This window comes from Siphateles boraxobius, unplaced genomic scaffold, assembly GCF_051911475.1.
Source record: "Siphateles boraxobius isolate OS27281-9 unplaced genomic scaffold, OSU_SipBor_1 9, whole genome shotgun sequence".
In the NCBI taxonomy this organism is placed as follows: Eukaryota; Metazoa; Chordata; class Actinopteri; order Cypriniformes; family Leuciscidae; genus Siphateles; species Siphateles boraxobius.
This window is the reverse complement of record NW_027509219.1, coordinates 5,659,144-5,678,874: the sequence shown is the minus strand read 5'-3', so window position 1 is coordinate 5,678,874 and position 19,731 is coordinate 5,659,144. Positions and strand designations below refer to the sequence as shown.

The window sequence follows — 19,731 nt, the reverse complement described above, 5'->3', positions numbered from 1 at the left end:
GGAACTTTAAAGCTTCGCCTCACTCCATCTTTTGCAGTGATTCTCAGCTCAGCAGGGTAGAACAGGCCATAGCGTACACCCTCACAGCGTCTGAGTAGACCTCGTACCTTATTGAAGACTGCTCGTTGTCTGATGTGTAGTCATGCTGAAGGTGTATTTTGTCTCCATCCAATATGACAATCTCCCTCTCTTTGTGGCTTTCTTAAGTAATTACTACCTCTCCTGAAAATAGTGACACTTCACTATATTTGCCCTTGTTGGTTGATCATCTCCTGGTCTCCATCTCAAAGTCCTGTGTGGAAGGCCTTTAGGATAGGAAGTCTGGAATATACTTTCCCTCCTCCCGTCTCTCCTTCACTCCCTTTATTCATAAATTGCTGCATTGAGATTTCAGTTAAAAGACAATGAGCAGAGTGCTTAGACAGGCATGGACTAAGAACACACAAAGCCCTGGGTGCTATAGCAAAAGAGAAAGGTTTTATTGAACTTCATAGTGGCCTATGGTGCCACAACTTTTTTTTACTTAAGAATAATTAGTTTTTTTTTTTTTAACTAATCTCTAATGCTAGTAATAAAAGTCAACTGACTGAAATAACTGCAATGCAGTCAACAGTCCTAATTCATAGATGTACGTTAACTGAAAAAAAACTCTGTGAAACAACTAGAATAAAACATTCTATGGTATAATGTTGTGTGTTCATGTGATTTCAGTGCATCGATAAGGCCAGAGATCTACTGGATGCTGAGCTCACTGCCATGGCTGGAGAGAGTTACAGTAGAGCATATGGGGTAAGAACATATGCCTCAGTCTTAATACAGTATATTTATTTTGGCTTAAGTCAGAATGTAAGAATAAGTAAGAATGCTGTTCAGGATGTGAGGTAAAGTTGAGACCGTTTCAGGAAAGACTATTACATTATTTCAGCTTAATGAACACACACGCATATACACATTGGGTGAGATAATGATTTTTTTCCTTTCCTTCTCTCTCTCTCTCTCTCTCTCTCTCTCTCTCTCTCTCTCTCTCTCTCTCTCTCTCTCTCTCTCTCTCTCTCTCTCTCTCTCTCACTCTCTCTCACTCACTCATAGGCCATGGTGTCATGTCAAATGCTGTCTGAGTTAGAGGAGGTGATCCAGTATAAACTGGTTCCTGAAAGGAGGGACATCATCAGGGAAACCTGGTGGGAGAGGCTGCAGGTAACAGCAGTGTTATTCCCTCCATCCTTGTCAAGTCAAGTCACGTCACCCTTATTTATAGCGCTTTACACAATACAGATTGTTTCAAACAAAGCAGCTTTACAGCGATAACAGGGAAATTATTCAATGATGCAAACTAGGGATGCACCGATACCACTTTTTCCAGAACGAGTCCGATATTGATTGTTTTATTTTTAGTGCTTGCCGATACTGAGTAACGATACCTGTATTTTCATTGTATTTTTAATTTTTACAAATATTGGACAGAGAAACCAAAAGAATTTCCATATATACTGTTACACATATCCAACATATATTCTTTGTTGTTTTCTTTTCAACTGTTTATGTTCACTTAAGACATAACCAACTATGTTTCACAAGAATACTTGCCTGTACAGACATTTTGATATAATTTTGTGTGAATTTGTCCGTTCACATGCAAGACATGAAAAATAACTAAATTTAATAGGCTATTCACGTGCTGTCTAAGGCAGCATTCTGGGCATGTACTTCGAATGTTTGCGCACAGAAGACTTATTGAAAACGTCATGTGATTACTGTAAAAATGCAGGGAACCACTCGTTAGGGTTGGGTACCAAACTCTGTACTTTTAATGGCACCGACCAAATTACGTTGGTACTACCAAGTACTGTGCCAAATTTCGGTACCTGAGAACGCATCTGGGCCCGAGAGTAAGACTATTTAAATAAGAATGCTGCATGTTCTGCGTGTCTCTGTTTGAATGAGTGGCGCAGACACACAGTTTCATTTACCACACACACACTGAAAAAGATCAATTCAATTAATGTTTTATGTCTTCATTTGATTACTAGAAAATTCACAACACAATTTGTGACATAAACAAAACATTTCATAGAAATTTAAAAAAATTAAACAATGGTTGTTTTTATTAATATTCAAGTATCACAGACAATGGCAGAGCGACCAAGGCAGCTCTAGCATAATGTCAATAACACTTCTACAAATAACTTAGTTTCTTTACAGTTATTGAGGTAAACATGCCTAGTACCGAAAAAAGGTACCGTTTGGTACCGGCACCGAATTTCAGGTATTGGTTAAAATGTGAACGGTACCCTACCACCCGTTATACTTAAATCATGGTACAGTTCATGTTTTTACTTTAATTCAAATGACGCATGTGTGCTAAGTGAACGATCAGAAATCAAGAGCATGCAACAGAAATGCACTCTCTCTCTACAGTTGACGTTAGCAATATGCTCCTCATTTTACTTTCTTTGTTATTGCAATATCCGACCGAACTACAAACTTTCCAGCAATGTCTGTGTGAAAAGGTATGTGCAGCGATCGACAAGCTTGCGCGTCTATACGGCTACGTGCCCAGTCCACCCGTTTGTTTTGCTTATCAGCTTGCGCACAGCAGCTATAAGGGCATAATCTCTGTTACTTTAATTTCCTATTATCACTGTAAAGCTGCTTAAAAATAATCCATCTGTTACTTTAATTTCCTATTATCACTGAAAAGCTGCTTTGAAACAATCTATATTGTTAAAAGCGCTATATAAACAGCAGCTGTATGGGCATAATCTCTGTTACTTTAATTTCCTATTATCACTGTAAAGCTGCTTTGAAACAATCTATCTGTTACTTTAATTTCCTATTATCACTGTAAAGCTGCTTTGAAGCAATTTATATTGTTAAAAGCACTATATAAATGAAGGTGACTTGACTTGACATAAATATTTCATTTGTTTAACATTCTATTAATTTGATACATTAACTTCATAGACATCTTTCTCTGATATATCCATCCTGCTCTCTGTTTGCTCTGTTGTCGGTGTTTCTTTGTCACTAGCACTGTACTGTACACGCTATGTGGTATTGGTTGTTTGTTCAGAGGATTTTAATGAGTATGAGTTGAGTTCATGAGCGCAGTTGCCACTGGGGAAAAACAAACCATTAACAATGTGAACTAATTGTGCAAACCTGCAGACTTTTCCATTCATAAACAAAGGCATAAGAGTGCAGAACTGATGTATCATTGACAAACAAATGTTAGTCAATGGTTAATCTCCAGCTCCAGTCTAGGAGAATTACAAGCACAGAACACTGTGATCAGTTGTATTGGTAGGGGTTAATGTACAGTCAGCTTTTCATCGAAATCAGCTAGAGCTGCACGATTAATCTTTAAAGAATCTCAATCTTGATTCAAACACCCGCACAATCTTATTCTTAAATGACAGCTTATTAAACCTTTATCAAAATCACAGTGGATCATTCAAATCTGCGTTGGCATTGCCACTAACCCATAGAAAGCAGTTGTCATGCATAGTACAGCTTCAAAAACCGTCTTTTCAACAACAGTAAACATTTATTTCTGTGTTACAAATATTCAAATCATCTCGAAGTACTGGGATAAAAGTTGATAGTTTGGATAAAAAACACTGATGTCTACGGTAGCAATCGAAATAGAGCAAATCACCTTTTGAAAGAAACTTGATGCTTTAAATAACGATTACATTGATTGCATCGTTACGCCACTTGGTGGTGACAAGTGACTGTTAACAATTCATTCAAATAATTTAAACACTTTTAAATAGACTGCACAATTAACATTTTGTCAGAACCTCTAGTAAATTATATTTATTTATTTTGTTTAGTTGTCTGTCGTGGGAAAATCGTGATCTCTATCAGAATCGAGCAGCTCCTAATCTCAGCTTTCAGCTTTACCCAACCCTAAATGTCATTTGTAGAAGCAGCTTATTCTGGCCAAGGACTAACCCCACTTTATAACCTCAACACTAACCCATACTTTTTGCCAGTAGTCAAGTCTGGCTAATATGTAGGCCATGTCTATTGGTAATGGCAACAAGTCTTCATCCCTTTGTCAACTAATTGTCTTAAATTAAAGGCAAGCACACCATTTTTAGAGTTGTCAGCTGCTCTTTACCAATTTCTTATAATTTAATTCAAAAGTCTAAAACTAACCAACTCAAGTTTCAGCGTAATTTATAAATGTAAATGCTAAAAATGTGAATTATTTTTTTCAGGGTTGCCAGCGTATTGTGGAGGACTGGCAGAGGATCTTGATGGTGCGCTCCCTGGTCATTAGTCCACATGAGGACATGAGGACGTGGTTGAAGTATGCTAGCCTCTGTGGAAAAAGTGGAAGACTAGTAAGAACAACAGTGTTACATCCAATCACAAGCTTAGAACTCATTATGTAACTCATTATGTAACACATAAAACATCATTGCTCAAAGCTCAAATTCACAAAAGAAAAAACTCAGTTGTGGAAGTTTAAATGTCTTCCAAAATGTGGCACAGTGTTTAGAACCTAGAGCTAAAACGAAACCTTGTGCACAAAACTTTTTTTACTTTGTATTGTACCTGTGTATGCCTACGTTTGTCATGTCTCATGTTTAAATAAATACTCACTATCCTGAGCTTTGATGTGAAAGTTTGCCAACAAGGAAATATTATACATTTAAAGTAATATGCCTCTATAAACCATGGTTTACATTGGTTTATAATAGCTAAGGGGCTTTGTTAGGCACAACGTGAATCAGTTGCTACTTAGACTTTGCAAGGTTTCATAAGGTAAACACATAGCAACAAAAATTAAAAGGGGGCCTGAACTTACACTTCGCTTAGTTTGCGGATGTTTGCCATCTAATTTGTATCGTCACACTGTATAGATTTCTTTAAGTACTGTCTTCTCCTCCCAAACTATACTCTGGCAGGATTGGGGGAGAGGAAAATTGACAACGGAAATGAGTATATAGCAGCAAGGTTTAAAGAGTATAGGTTCATGTTCTACTGACGAGTGTAGTGCGTTACAGTCCCGTTGGAGGTTGTTTTTGCGGGTGGATTACAAGAGAAGAGTGTGTTTTCGGGCATCGTGGAAAGTTTAGAGTTTAGAGTTTCATCAACTCACAAACCCCCTGCAGTTCCCACACAAACATGTTTTAGAAACATCATAAATAAAAGATCAATATTAAGACTAAGTCTGAATAACTAACAGTTTGGCTAATGGCAATAACACATTTTTAAAACCCTGATAAACTGTTAGTTTCTGAGATTTAATGTCAAATCTTGTGTTCCTCAGGCACTAGCCCATAAGACGCTTGTTCTCCTACTCGGTGTGGATCCCTCTAAACAGCTCGACCATCCCCTGCCCACTGCCCACCCTCATGTCACCTACGCTTATATGAAGTACATGTGGAAGAGCACTCGCAAGGTAAACACTTGAATCAATCCCTCTGGGCAGTATTTCCAGTCATGTACAGCTTCTGTCTGCTTGAATGTGCAAAATCTCCAATAATAAATGTGCAATATCTGGAGGAAGCCATCTATTAAAATTCCCATTCATCTTAAAAGCAGTTTAATTTAGAAAGTTCAGTCCTCGAAATATATGACTTGCGTGCTGCAATCTTGGCTCATGGGGACTACAGACTACTCATAAGAGACAGAAATGCTATTCACTAATCCGATTCTGGTGTCACAGAAAAATTATGTCATGACAACGCTAATTGGCGTTTTCATGTCATAACAACAAACACTAATGCAATGTTTAATAATAAGATGAAGTAGATCAATTTAACAGTTTGTGGAATGCAGGGATTTTTTATTATAAAAGATGTCAAATAGATATTTTCTATTGCGTTAGGCAATATGTGTTAGAGGTTAAGACAAAATCATGTGAAATTTATTGGTTTCCATTTAGTGTGTCAAAAGAAAACTGCTTAATTGAACAGGACTGTAATGAGTTTTGGGAAATTCCTGCCTTGCCAACAACATTCCATGTGCCTAACATAGCATTTTAAATAAGATCAATGGAAGCATTCCTTCAAGAGAGGAGGACTGACTCACAAAAACTTCACAAAGTACACTTGTTTTAGTGCTGGGCGGTTTGACCAAAAATTTATGTCACGTTTTTTTTTTAAATTATGCCGGTTTTCCGGTTTATGACGTTTTTTTTTTCATGCATAATCAGGTGTTCAAAGCATTTTCTACTGGTTGAGAGAGGAATTACTGCAGTAAATTGACTTAGGATGGTCTATTTTACTGTCATTAGTGAATATTGTAGAATAGAATAGCGCCCAGTATAACCTAAAATTGTTATTTCTTAATGTTCTAATAACGTTCTTATAACCAGGAAGTAACGTTAATACAACGTTTATATAACGAGAGAATTGAACGTTCTAATAACGTTTTGAATGGAGTTCTTATAACCAAGAAATAACGTTAATACAACGTCAAAAAAACTGGACATTTTGAATGTTCCTAGAACATTCAGAAATAACGTTAACGTTTTTTTTTAACTTAATGGGAACGTTATGAAAACATTATTATAACCTAAAGTTCTTAGCTGGGGAAAAGGAGAGATTCGTGATTGCACTGAACACGTTTTAAGTGCAGGATTCTCTGAGCGAGCCCAGAGAAAATAGAGTTATTTTAACAAGAGCAGCGTGTATCTGAGACCGCGGCACATTATATTCCGCGCGCGAGCAGAGAGATTCTCGCTCGCGCATTGTACTTTCGCGCTACAATAATGCGCTCCGCATCCATCGTCCATGTAACGTAAGAGGCACTGCTGTTTGTTTACCCTCACTCGTCGCTGCTTAGAAGTGCAACATTGTAAAGGGTCCGTCTGAAACAGTGTCGCGCAGCGTAACGTGTGTAACGGAACGTTGTGTAATTAAATACACCGGTATGGCGGTTTATTCAAAATCAATATCGTGACGAAAATATAAACCGGTTTTCGGTTTGAATCGGTTTACCGCCCAGCACCAACTTGTTTCTTAAAAACATCCTTGTTTTTTTAACAGAAAACAAATCTACTGGCTGTGATGTAAAGTTATCCATTACAATATTGTGTTACTCCATAAAAAAGTAGCTAATTGCATTACTTAGTTACTTTTTATGCAAAGTAATGCATGGTTACTGTTGTGTTACTTTCTCACCTGGCCTGGGCTTGCTTGTTTGTTTTTTATTACAAAAAAAAGAAAGTTCTATTTTTGTTAAATGTAAAGTCTTGTTAAACCTAAATAAGGTTCACTTTGTCAACGTTGTCTAATAATCCAAATGTAGCAGTAATCATTAATATTATACAAAGCAAAGGACATGCAATGATATTTGGGCTAAAGATGCCAGAAATAATAATGCTTGTTTCTTCTGTGTTTGTTGCGAATATATCTAATTATGATAATAATAATAATTTAAATTAAATATCTATCTAAATAATAACATGCTATTGTGTTGTTGTTATATATTTATCCGAAGTTATCGAAGTAACTAGCTAACTAACTAGCTTTTTTCATTGGATACTTTTTTACTCTTACTCAAGTAACTATTAAGGTTACTGTTTTCGGATGCTGATTTTTAAAAAAGGTTTCAATATTTGCAAAAAGAGAGTGCAGAGATGCAGCATGTTGGCAGAAAAACGAGTAACCTCAGCATGCCGATATTAAGCACTGGTATAGCTATACCGCAGTGCATGAGACACGGCCTACTCCAAATGCACCAAAAGTGTTACATAATAGCAATTAAACCATGCAATGCAGTGCCAGCTGCGTCTCCCACGGCTGTGGTTAGGCCAGTGCCAGAGGCAATCACAGCTATGCTGATATAAAGCCATATCGCACGACTACGACAATGTGATATTGCTTTTAGAAAACAGGTTGACGCACTTGGCCACAAGTGTCTTTAAAAACCCTCTTTTGTGCAGAGCCAGACCGTCTGACACTGATTCAAATCTCAAATTAACAGTTAAACAGATGAGCCCAACCCTCCGTTACTTAATCAGTCTAAAACGTCACTTTAGACCTACTGTAGCAATGAAGGAACGCTGAGTTGCTTAGTTGAAGCTTATTTTTTTATTGTAGTACATTAGAGTATTATGAGAGAGCAGTTATATCACCTGCATCTGATATAGCATTTATTCTTCAGGTCAGACTTATATTCATCATTTAAAAATCAGTTTGAATGTCTGCTGAGGAATATCTTTGTCATATAGTATCCTTTTAACAATTATGGGAATTTCCAATGACAGCACTAGTAAATGCATTTGTCAGTTAAAATATAAAGTTATCGTCAAATTAAAAATATTAAGTTTGTCAAGTTATGAAACTTAACTTTTTCCTTAGCCAAATCGATTTGCTCTGGAACAACAACAAAAAAAAAAAAAAAAAAAAAAAGATCCACACACGAATATAGGCCAAAAAGCCCAAGGGTTTATATTGTCCAGAGGCCACAAATAAGGTGCAAGAGTCCTCCTCTAGAAAAAGTGCTCTGGAACAAGTAATACATTAATAAGACCAAAGATTTTCCCATATGATATACCCAAAACAAATTATATATCATGTGTAACCACTATCCAAAAAAGAGCGAATTCCCGAAGGAGATAATACTGTTCCAAGCGGGTACATGTGCTTTCAAATAGTTCAAACAGCCATTATGTTTATATACATTATAAATCGCATATTTGAGGTCCAAATAACTACATTATAAAAACTATAACTAGAATATTGCATGGCTGGAAAAGGAATAGAACCTAATTAACTTATTTTGATTTAAGAATAATGCCGTTTTGAATCAATAGATGGAGTCCACACCCCATGACAACATTGTAAGGACATTTCAAACTATTACACTATTTTGACACACCTATGTCCACCAATTAGGCTCCCATATAAATGTAAAAAAACTTAAATATCTCCACATAAACAAATTTAAATAATAGCTGGAGATCAAGGCAAGCTCTCCCTCCTTTTTACTTAGGCTTTTGAAAATACTTGTTCTTGTTGGGGTTCTGATTAGCAAGATTTTCAAGGATGAAAAAAGATTGCCCGGTTAGAACGTTTTTTTGTGTTGCACCACAAGACTCAATAATTGGTGACAGAATAGTAGATTCATGATCAGATTTTTTAAATAGACTGTAATTTAATGATCTAATTAGATAATGTTAGTTTGTTTAATTTTTATCCACATTGTTTATTTTGAAAATATGTTTTTTACAGTTCATTATGAGTACTGTTACACCTCAGGAAATGTTTAAAGAACTACAACATAATTTGAATAGGCAAGTTTGTTGATGGGGAAAAAAATTTGTGCTTTTGGCTGTTCTGCCAAATGATGAAAATTTAAGAGGGAAAATCATAGCTTTTCAAGACAGTATGATGACATCACGTCAATGTCCCATAATATAGTTTATGTTATGTCTTTGAGAGTCTATGCAGGTGCCAGACACTAAAAATCCCAGACCAAACCAGAGAGCCAGTTCCTGCATGCAGCGTAAAAATTCTTGGTATACAAACATCAGCCTCGTTGAAATATTCCTGTAAAGGAAAAAAATATGAGAAACAAATACACAAAATTACTAAAACATATTGAATTGTGAATTGCAAATGGTCACTTTAATAGAAATCACTAAACACAATTGACTAGTTGTTTGTTGTTGAATGAGTTGAACAATTTCTGTATTGAATGTCTATTAGTCAAGTAAAATACTGTTGCAATGGCCAGCTTATTCAAGTCTCTAGAAAATCAGCTGTTGTGGCATTGTGGTTAATGCTCATGGCTTGCAACTAGCAAGTTGCTGGTTTGAGCATGATCCATCACTGTTTTTCCAGGGATTTACTTGCATGATATATTCAGGCATTTGTTCTATCTGCATCTCTCTCAGATTGATGCATTCCAGCATATGCAGCACTTTGTGCAGGGTATGCAACAGCAAGCACAACACGCCATCGCAGCCGATGACCAGCAGCACAAACTGGAGCTGCACAAACTAATGGCACGGTAAGTACAACTCACGACCATATCTTTAACCTTTTTTAAATATACAAAACGTATTTAATAGCAAATATAACTTAATCAAAACTTAAAAATCATTTGTTAATATTAGTCTATTCTTGTAATTTAATTATAATTAAACTATTTTGATTTTGAGATTATTGTATAAAATACATTCTTTAAACAAAATTGGAAGAGAAGAAATTGAACAATACATTTCAATGTTACAATGTATTTTGCACGGTGGTGCATTAGGCCTGTCGCGGTAGTCAATAAATCAATTAATTGCACGATAAAAAAAAATGAGCTTGATAATTTTTTTGGCCGCTATAATTTCCATTTGCATGCTTGTTTGTTTTCCTCGTCTCTCTCTCTCTGTGTGTATATATATATCCAGCCTATATTTGTTAACTCACTGGGTGCGTTGACACGTGCAACCACACACCTACAGACATATTTAGCTGAGTAAGCCAAATGAAGCGAGCGAAAAGTAGGCTACTATGTGGGACCATTTCGACAGAAAGGGCAACGAAGTTATTTGCAAAATATGCTACGCGGTATTAAAATAAAGCAGTAGCGCAAGTACAATGCAATATCACTTGCGACGCAAACATCCACAAGCAAATGAAAGGCGCTTCCCAAAGCTGGCCACTCTAGCGAGACGTTATCTTTTTATTCCCGGGACATCTGTGCCATCGTAGAGGGTGTTTTCTGCCGCGGCTCTAACTGCGCTCCAGACTAATCCCACATCATGACATGTTACATTTTTTAAATAAAAACTAGACAAGGTGTGGACTGAGGTAGGCCTGCTATTTTTATTTGACGAAAAAACTTAGTCTGATGGGAAAAAAATTGACGTTTTTTTAAAGCTTCAAAATTATTCAGTGTTTTCTTTTTGTCGTCATAATTTGTGAATTATTTAAGTTGATAAAATATATTTATTGTAGGCCTATCTTATGTTTACAAAGGTTTACACTGGCAGTTTTGCCTGTTATGGAATGTATCACTATTTATGTCTGAGCCTAATGTTTAATATTTTTTGAAGTGCAATTTTGTTTACATCCATTTTATTTATTGTGTTTGGTATTTATTCAAGTGCATTTTTTTGTTAACAGAGACTGAGAGTCCATTGCTTTTATTGTTTTTGGTTGTTTTGTTCATTTATTGCGGATATTTAAAATGTTTTCCGTTTTCAGTGTTAAATAGTCTTTAGAAATAAAAGTTTATTGATCTTTGAAAAGTTGTACCTGCATTATTATGCCATTATCATAATTATAGATGAAAATGGTCTCAGAACAACAATATTATTGTTTATTATCAATATTATCGTTTATCGCAATAATTTCTTGGACAATTTATCGTCCAGCAAAATTTGTTATCGTGACAGTTGCTAACGTTGCTTGACAGATGGGGAGAAGAGAGAGTGTGAGGGAGACAAAGTGTTGCATGCGATTGGTTGCTGATAGCTCACTCATCACACACGCTAGATTAAAACTAAGCCTAAAAATATTAACTGTTATGTGGATTATGTATACAGTAGCATGTATACAGTAGCAGCCTAGAAACATCCCGAGCATAGAAATAGAAGAATGAAAAAAGAATATACAGGTAGAGGACAGTCTCTCTGTAAAGGCAAACATCACACAATTCTAGTGGATCATAAGTAATGATTGAGAGGGATTGTTTTTGTCCAAGTCTATACATTATTTTTTGGGATAATCCTGCATAGTGCACCTTTAAGCAGCAACTTTCCGGAAAAGTTTGATGTTAACATTTAAGCTTACAATATGATGCTCACTCTAGTAAACACAAAAATTATTTGCACACTCTATTACAAATTGTCCATTTTTACAATTTTTGCAATACTTTATTGAATGAAATGTATGGTTTTTAATGTCTGCATTTCTCTTTATTCAGTAGCATGTTTGCTAAGCTAATGACACAAAATTGGGTATAATATTCAATTATTGATTCTTCTAACTTCTGTGTGAAATATAAGTACTTTTTTGTTGTTGATTTCAGCCCACATTTTTAGAAATTGGCCAACATGAGTTATTAGCATGAGGGTGATCCCTTACTTTTGGAACATCCTTATTGTCAAGAGCATGTTTTGAAAACCTGAAATAGGTGGACTGCTCTCTATAGGATTTTATAATAAATAGTAAAAGGACCTTAAGATAAATAAAGTTTTGAGCTGCAGATCATATCTTCAAATTAATTTGAAATTTACATTAATTTGAAGTCCAAGCCTTTCTTTAAAATGAATTTCGTTTTGTATAAATTGTATCTTCATTTTAATCAATGTTTCATCAACAAATTTTCCTGGATTAATAAATAAGAAGCAAATATAGCAGACAATATAATCAGGACACGGAGGCGCCGGCGCGTGAACTGGAGCGCGTCTCATAAATGAACCAAAACTCAGCGTAGGCCTATAAGATACTTGTCTCACATACCTGATAAGTATATCTATAGAAAGCTTGAAGAAAACTAAAAACTATAAGAAATTGGCTGCTCTCTGCTTATGTAGGCTAATTCATATGAAGTGTTTCTTTCTATAGGCGCGTTCACTACATGCGAAGATGGCGAGTTTGCATCGTCAACTTTATCTTTGCAGCCACTGACATAGAAAACTATGTTGAACAGAACACTGCCAGATTAAGACAATGCATGCACTGAGACAAAAATGCATTTGCCCACCTATCTAAATGTAGCGGAGACAGTGAATAACCCCAATTTCAAAAAACAGTGGGGTGTTCCTTTAAACTGTGTTGAGCCTTTTAGTCGTTCTTATTATATACATTTGCCTTGGTTGTATGTATGTATAATTTTGTATTCGATAAAACACCTCTTGACCGTCGACTGTGAGTGACGTCACTTTCCAACACAAACACGCCCCATAGCATAATCCCACCCTTGACACTGATTGACAGGTTTCAAAGGCATCGGAAATGGAAATACTCAGGGAATTAGTATTCCATTTGAGTTTTTGCTGGCTACATACGCGACGCTGAGAAAGTGAAAAAGCAGACGTGGTAATTGAAATTGCTATTTAAATATGACAGGGCCAAAACTCGTAAGAAATGGGACACAGTTGCAAACGGACTTTGCTTTTCCATTTGAAATTTGGCAGTCAGTATGCGTTCGCTTAAACGAAAATGCAAACGGTAATGCGCGATTTGCAATTGCGTTTGTATTGTCACATTAAATGCGTCCACAAATTGAAAACGCAATTGCAAATACAACTTGCAATTCCTTTTGAATAATGTCTGGAATATCATTTCATAGTCCACACATACAGAACAAATATAATAATTGCATGCCTTACAACAGTAAACTTTTTTACACTATTTTTTTTATTCAAACTTCTCTTAAGTCAAGTCATAGTCAAGTCATCCTCATTTATATAGCGCTTTTAACAATGTAGATTGTCTCAAAACAGCTTTTTACAGAGATAAACATATAGTTTAAGGTAACAGAGATTGGTTTGGTTTTATAGTGGTTCTTGAATAATGTTATTTCCAGCTAAAGTTAGTTTTGATTGATTCACTTCCATCGAATTGGTCATATGTTATTAAATTAGGGGCCGCTAAGACAACACCGTTCTCTCTAAACAGACTTTAAACGTGAATCTGTGATAGACGCTGATGGCGTTCACATGCGCATTAAGAATTGATTCTATAGTTATGTGCGTTTGAATATTTTGTGGAGGTTTGTAATTCCCTACAAACCATGCCTAAACAAACTACTTGTCTTGCCTATAAATTTCGATGCAGAATTTTATTTTATCACTTCGGGCAGGTACGCGAACCGAAAATTCCACAACGCTTTATCTGTAGAGTGGGGATCCTCCATAGGGAGAGACTAGTTGGCACTGCATCGTCAACGGGTCCAGGCGAAGGTCCTTCGTCAGATCTGGAAACGGCCTGGATCTGGCAGGCTGCGGGAAAACCTCGGGATAAACAAATACACTAAAATTAGCGTAGATGCCATTCTTCTTATGATGTAACGAGTACATCAGGATTTAAGGGAAATGTTCCCAGTTCCGGCTGACCTAATCTATGCAGCCTAATATTGAATTATAGAAGTTGATAATGTATTATGTGAATGCTAGGTCAAAGAGATGTGTTTTTAGTCTAGCTTTGAACTGACAGACTGTGTCTGCTTCCCAGACAATGTTAAGAAGACTGTTCCAAAGTTTTGGTGCTAAATAGGAAGAGGATCTACCGCCAGCAGTTGATTTTGATATTCTAGGTATTATCATTTAACAGTAAGAGGGAGTGGTTTGCAAGTCATTTGCCCCTTTTGACACCTGTGTTGCTGTGTGTCACTTACTTTCACTGAAGATTCAAGATGGACTTTGCTGTAAAAACCTCAAGATACATTTACATTTTTCTAAAATAAATTTAAAATTTTCCAAGATACATTTCAATTTGATTACTAATCATCCACATGGGCTATTGGACCCTGATGATTGCCGCTTGTGGCTGAATTTTCACCTGTATTTTTGTTCTGTATTTATTTGTGCTATTGCTTGTAATTTGTTCTTTTGTTCTTTTTAGTAAGTAAGTTTAATACTTACCGTTTACTTAGTTGGGCTAGTAGTTTTTGTTATAATTTGTCGGGGTTTCTAGACTGAAGGACCCAAGAGCAGACAGATGTTTAATTAGACTATCGATAACGTTCAAAACCGAAACAGCACAAGCTTCCTGCCTCCAGGCCAACACAAGGAGTGTAGGCAAAAGAGAGAACAGCCAGGCGTGGGTCAACCCAGATCTCCATTCAAACAGTGACCAAATCTGAATCATCAGTGAAAGAGGCAAGCAGATCAGAGCCTGAGATGAGTCCATATAGAATCAAAGTCAAGGGCGAGCGCAAGTCACAAAGTTAGACAGTCCAGAGAAGCGAGCAATACCGGTTGGCCAATTTCATAAACTGTTAAGACTAGTCTTACAAGTTAGTCATCCAATTTTTTTATTTAAGACTGTTAATAACTTTTTAAAGTCAGTAACATAAAAACGTAGATTGGTCTAATTTGACACCAAACAGTGAGACTGATTACCTCTAAATAACTTCTAGTTGATCATACTAGTTCTTAAGAGACAGTCTTAACATTATGGCTATGTTTATGCAACTGGCCCTGGCAGGAAAGGGATCTAGAATCCAGAACCAGGAACGTTATATTGGGCAGTCCGAGACTGGTGTGTTCTGTAGGAGACGGACAACCACAGAACAAACTGGGTAAAGGAGAAATGTGAGCAAAAACTAGACTGACAGGCTAGATCGTCAGACTTTTCAAGGCTAAGAACGTACATGTGAAATGTGAGAGCACAGGACTCACTGGCAAAGAAACACAGGACCTGTTTACACCTGTTCACTTTATCCATTTCTACTGATCGGATTGCTGTCTTATTTGTTAATACGGTTCCATTTACGCTTAATGTAAACGGCTAAATAAATGGGTCTCCGCAAAAATAATGTAAGTCCGGCCTTTAATTCCCATGCTATATGCAAATTTATCAGAGTTCACATCAACAAAAGAAAAATATCCATATTTAAAACTTTATAAACACACTGGCTTCCGGCAATGGCCGTACACATTGGTAACGAATGAGTCACTTTATTTTAAATCGAAAGTACATCTCAAAGCACAGTGCAAAGGGTCAATTCAGGGCTGAACAAATAAATTGCTTAAAGGGGCTATGTGTAGGTTTTTACTTTAAAAAATCTTTAAAATAGAGTTTTCATTTGTACATTTATGAGCCAACCATATTGTAATAGAAAGAATGACACCCTGACTGTCCACCACGGTTGCCTCTATCAGCCTGTAGTCCCAATTGTGTGTGGAGGAGTCTGGTCCGAATTGGCGCGAATATTCACAAAATGTGACGTTATGCGCGTTCTCATCTACTTGGGCTTACATCCGTACGGCAGCGGCAATCGCTAGCAATAGTGTTTCAAATTGACTCTGCAGACGGAAAGAAGCGGCCAGCCTCCAGCACAATCCAGACACCCACGGAAACTCCTGGTAAGTTAAAAAAAAAGAGAGCCTTATCTAGTTCGGCCAACGAGCGTGCAAGCGTGCGCACCGAGGACGAGCATGAGACTGGCTGCAGTTTCTCTAATGGCCACTGGTGTCAGTAATGGTTAGACATTTCAGAACTTCCGCAATGCTCCTTTAAACAGTAGTTGATGTGCTTTAAAATCTGAGGGAGTTTCCTGACAGTCTGGGCTCCTTGCCTACATAGTCATTAAATTCCGCCCAGTTATAGCAGTGTCAGGTCAGACACCCTAGCACGAAAAAACACCTAATGTATGAATGAAGCCTTATACTTTTAGTAGGATTCTGTCCCTGCTTTCATGATTTATTTAGGTGAGATTATTTGTGTAGTGGTAGCTGGAAATACACAAGACATTTTCCACATGTGCAAATTTTTCCATTTCTAATGTGTTTCTCCTCTGTGCAGGTGTTTTCTGAAGCTGGGAGAGTGGCAGCTCAGCCTTCAGGGTATCAATGAGAGTACCATCCCTAAAGTGTTACAATATTACAGTCACTCAACGGAGCATGATCGCAATTGGTACAAGGTACGTCAACCTCACAAACTTTAAATGTATGTGGATAAATCTCATGAAACCTGTCAAGAACATGCCCACATTGTCACTCCAAAATCTCTGATTCTTATTGATCCTCATTTGATGTGTATGATATCATGATGCATAAATACTTAACTATTTAAATAAAAAAGTTTGGGACCACAAATACAAATCCAATAGCAATGTAGGACTTAGCAATTTTAGGAAACATTTCAAACAATGAAAATATTATTAAGTAGTAATTTTATGGACATTGTCAGTTGGTTTTTGTCACCTGTGTAGGAGTTTTTTCAAAAAATGAATGCATTTTAGACACCCCAGTCTGTAGGACAGTGCGTTTTTTCGCCTTTGTAGGAGTTGTTGGTATTGACCAAAATATTATATCACAATATGAGTAGTTCTATTTGTTTCTAAGTTTTTACAATGCCAAAATTTTTGTTGAAATTTCACTGTCCTCGAGACCACATCAAAAACTGATACTAGCCTTTTATTTCAGTTAATGTTTATTTTATTTTAAGTAACAATTTTTGTTTGTTTGTTTTTTAATGTTTTTTGTTTTAGCTATCTTTTTCAGTTAGCTTCGGGGACTTTTTTTTAACGCTTTTTTTTTTTTAACAAAGTTCAGCCATCATATTTTGACAAAACCTTAAATTTAATTAATAAAATAATAATAGTAATTTGAATAATAATAAGGTGTTTGTAGCAAATTAGCCCAAAAATGGAAATATGTATATTCAATTATGATCAATAAAAGTATTTGGATCATTTAACTGATTTGGGAGATTCCTGACTGAATTGGTCTTAGGTCCTGCCAACACTCGTCCATGGAAGTCTAGTGAAAACATCTATATACTAGGATATTACTCTCTTTGCCATAGACAATAATATCTTAATGCTCAGGGGCGTCGGACTGCGGGGGTAAAGGGTACCGAGTACCCAGGGCCTGAGGCAGGGGGGGGCCTGGGTAGCTTGGAGCTTGTCTCCTCTTCTGCTGCAATTCTCCCCAGAGTCAGAAGTTTACATGAAAACACTGTATATTTCCCTCCATTTTCAAAATCTAACACCCGCGAAAACACAGATCGTTAGCAACAATTTTACCGCATTATGCAAATTAGCTTGTGCACGCACGCTCTTACATTAAGTACAGGATTCTTCTCAGTTTAATGCACATCTTAATGATTGAAAATGACTTATTTTAAAACGTAATTCAGAGACTGAATGTCTAGTTTGGTGGTTAGTGTACCCTGTGATTCTATAGTTTGCATTTATTTTAAACAGACAAATAATCATCAAATAACTTGTACTTAGCCTACACTTTAAAAAAGGTATTGTGACAATTAAGAATATTTTAGCAACCATTTGTTTACATTTTAAGTGTTTTTATGAGAAAAATGCAATACCCCACCCATACTATGGTATTTGGTACGGGGGCCCAGCAAGATGGTTTGTACCCAGGGCCCAAAATTTCGTGCTACGCCCCTGCTAATGCTGATCAAGAATTTTCTAAGGACAAGTAGCTGTGATTAGCATGATTATGGACTCCTGTTATGAGCAAAACAAAAAACAACCTCAAGTGCGATACAAAAAAGATTTTATTAAAGGGGTGGTAAAACACGATTTCACTTTTCTAACTTTAGCTAGTGTGAAATGTTGCTGTTTGAGCATAAACAACATCTGCAAAGTTACAACGCTCAAAGTTCGAAGCAAAGGGAGATATTTGCTTTTAAAGAAAAGGACTACAACAAACGGCTGGTAGGGACTACACGACATTCCTCCCGAGTAAGTGACATCACCAACCCTGAAATGTACATAAACCCCGCCCCCGGGACACGCAGTCCATGTTGAGAAGAGGAAAAGTTGTTGTATGAGAGTACATTTGTGAGTCAGCTCAAACTTTAGCATCCTTCTTTTCACGTGCAATAAAAAGTTACTGTGTGAATCTCACAACAGTTCCTATACGAGTGATTTATAGATTATCATGACAGAATATGCTAATTGAAGATAGTTAACTCCACATCAGCAACATAAATTCATCAACTAACCATTCAGATATGTCCTGTTGCATTCTACATGTTGTCACTTCTTCTTGAGTCTCTCCATCTTTGTCTGACTCTGTTTTAACATTAAAGGCAGAACAGTTTCTGTCATTTTAGTGTGTCTGCGTGAGGTAATCGCAGCTGTTAACACAAGAGCTCTTGAAACCCCGCCCTCTGAGGCAGCTCATTTGCATTTAAAGGGCCAGGCACAAAACGGTGTGTTTTTGCTAACCCTCAAAAAGTGACAACTTTAACATACTATATAAAAATATCTGTGGGGTATTTTGTGCTAAAACTTTACACACACACTCTGGGGACATCAGAGATTTATTTTACATCTTGTGAAAAGGGCATTTTACCACCCGTTTGACAACATTAAAAACTTTTCTAACATATATGTTAACAGTTTGGTATTGGAAGAGGGTTAAAGCTGAAGCCGAGTAAAGAATAAAAGCATGGAGTTCTGGCAGTATTTGATATTCAGCAGAGTTTAGCTGGTGTGTGACCGTGGCTGACGTGTTACATGGAAAAATAAATTCAACTTTTCTTTAAAGCAGGGCTTAAAAACAGGAATAAATTCAATCAGTTCACTCCAAGCAAAATCAGTATTTTAACACTTCTGTTTGATTAGAAGAAATACGGTTAATAACGTTATTTATTTATTTAAATTTTGCCTTTACTTTATATCAGAGCTTAAATTGAACTTTATACTAAGAGCTTGTGACTAAACCTTGTGACTCCAGCGGATCCTCAAACTGTCTAATAACTGCTAAAAATATAGCGAAACACATGTCTGACCACACATAATGCCACAATACTAACTTTGACAACAAGGTGTTTAATCATTTAAAAAAAAAAATTACGCTGGATATAACCTGCCATGCTAACATATCCTCAGATAAACTCCTGCGATCCAACTGCTAATGGCAGCACATTTCCTTGCGAATTACATAGGTTGACTTGACAGCTGAGCACGGGCATTTCACTCACGTTGGATGCGTCAACGTCACATTTGCATAGGCCGTACTATTTGAATAGAAAGACAAATGTACCAGTTTATAATGTTTAATTTGATCTGTTCAGTGTAGACCGCCTCAAGTTGTGGCGCAGATATGTTGGATGGGTTTAT

General features: G+C 36.6%; 1 protein-coding gene across 1 annotated transcript in view; it reads left to right on the top strand.

Moving 5' to 3' along the window:
• Nucleotides 1-19,731, top strand: part of mtor (mechanistic target of rapamycin kinase) — a 234,686-nt gene that overhangs the window by 133,200 nt on the left and 81,755 nt on the right. Inside the window, exons 33-38 of the mRNA XM_077224547.1 lie at nucleotides 712-789; nucleotides 1,090-1,197; nucleotides 4,227-4,352; nucleotides 5,285-5,416; nucleotides 9,863-9,978; nucleotides 16,440-16,557. Coding sequence (XP_077080662.1) covers nucleotides 712-789; nucleotides 1,090-1,197; nucleotides 4,227-4,352; nucleotides 5,285-5,416; nucleotides 9,863-9,978; nucleotides 16,440-16,557 — 678 coding nt within the window. The remainder of the gene's footprint in view (nucleotides 1-711; nucleotides 790-1,089; nucleotides 1,198-4,226; nucleotides 4,353-5,284; nucleotides 5,417-9,862; nucleotides 9,979-16,439; nucleotides 16,558-19,731) is intronic.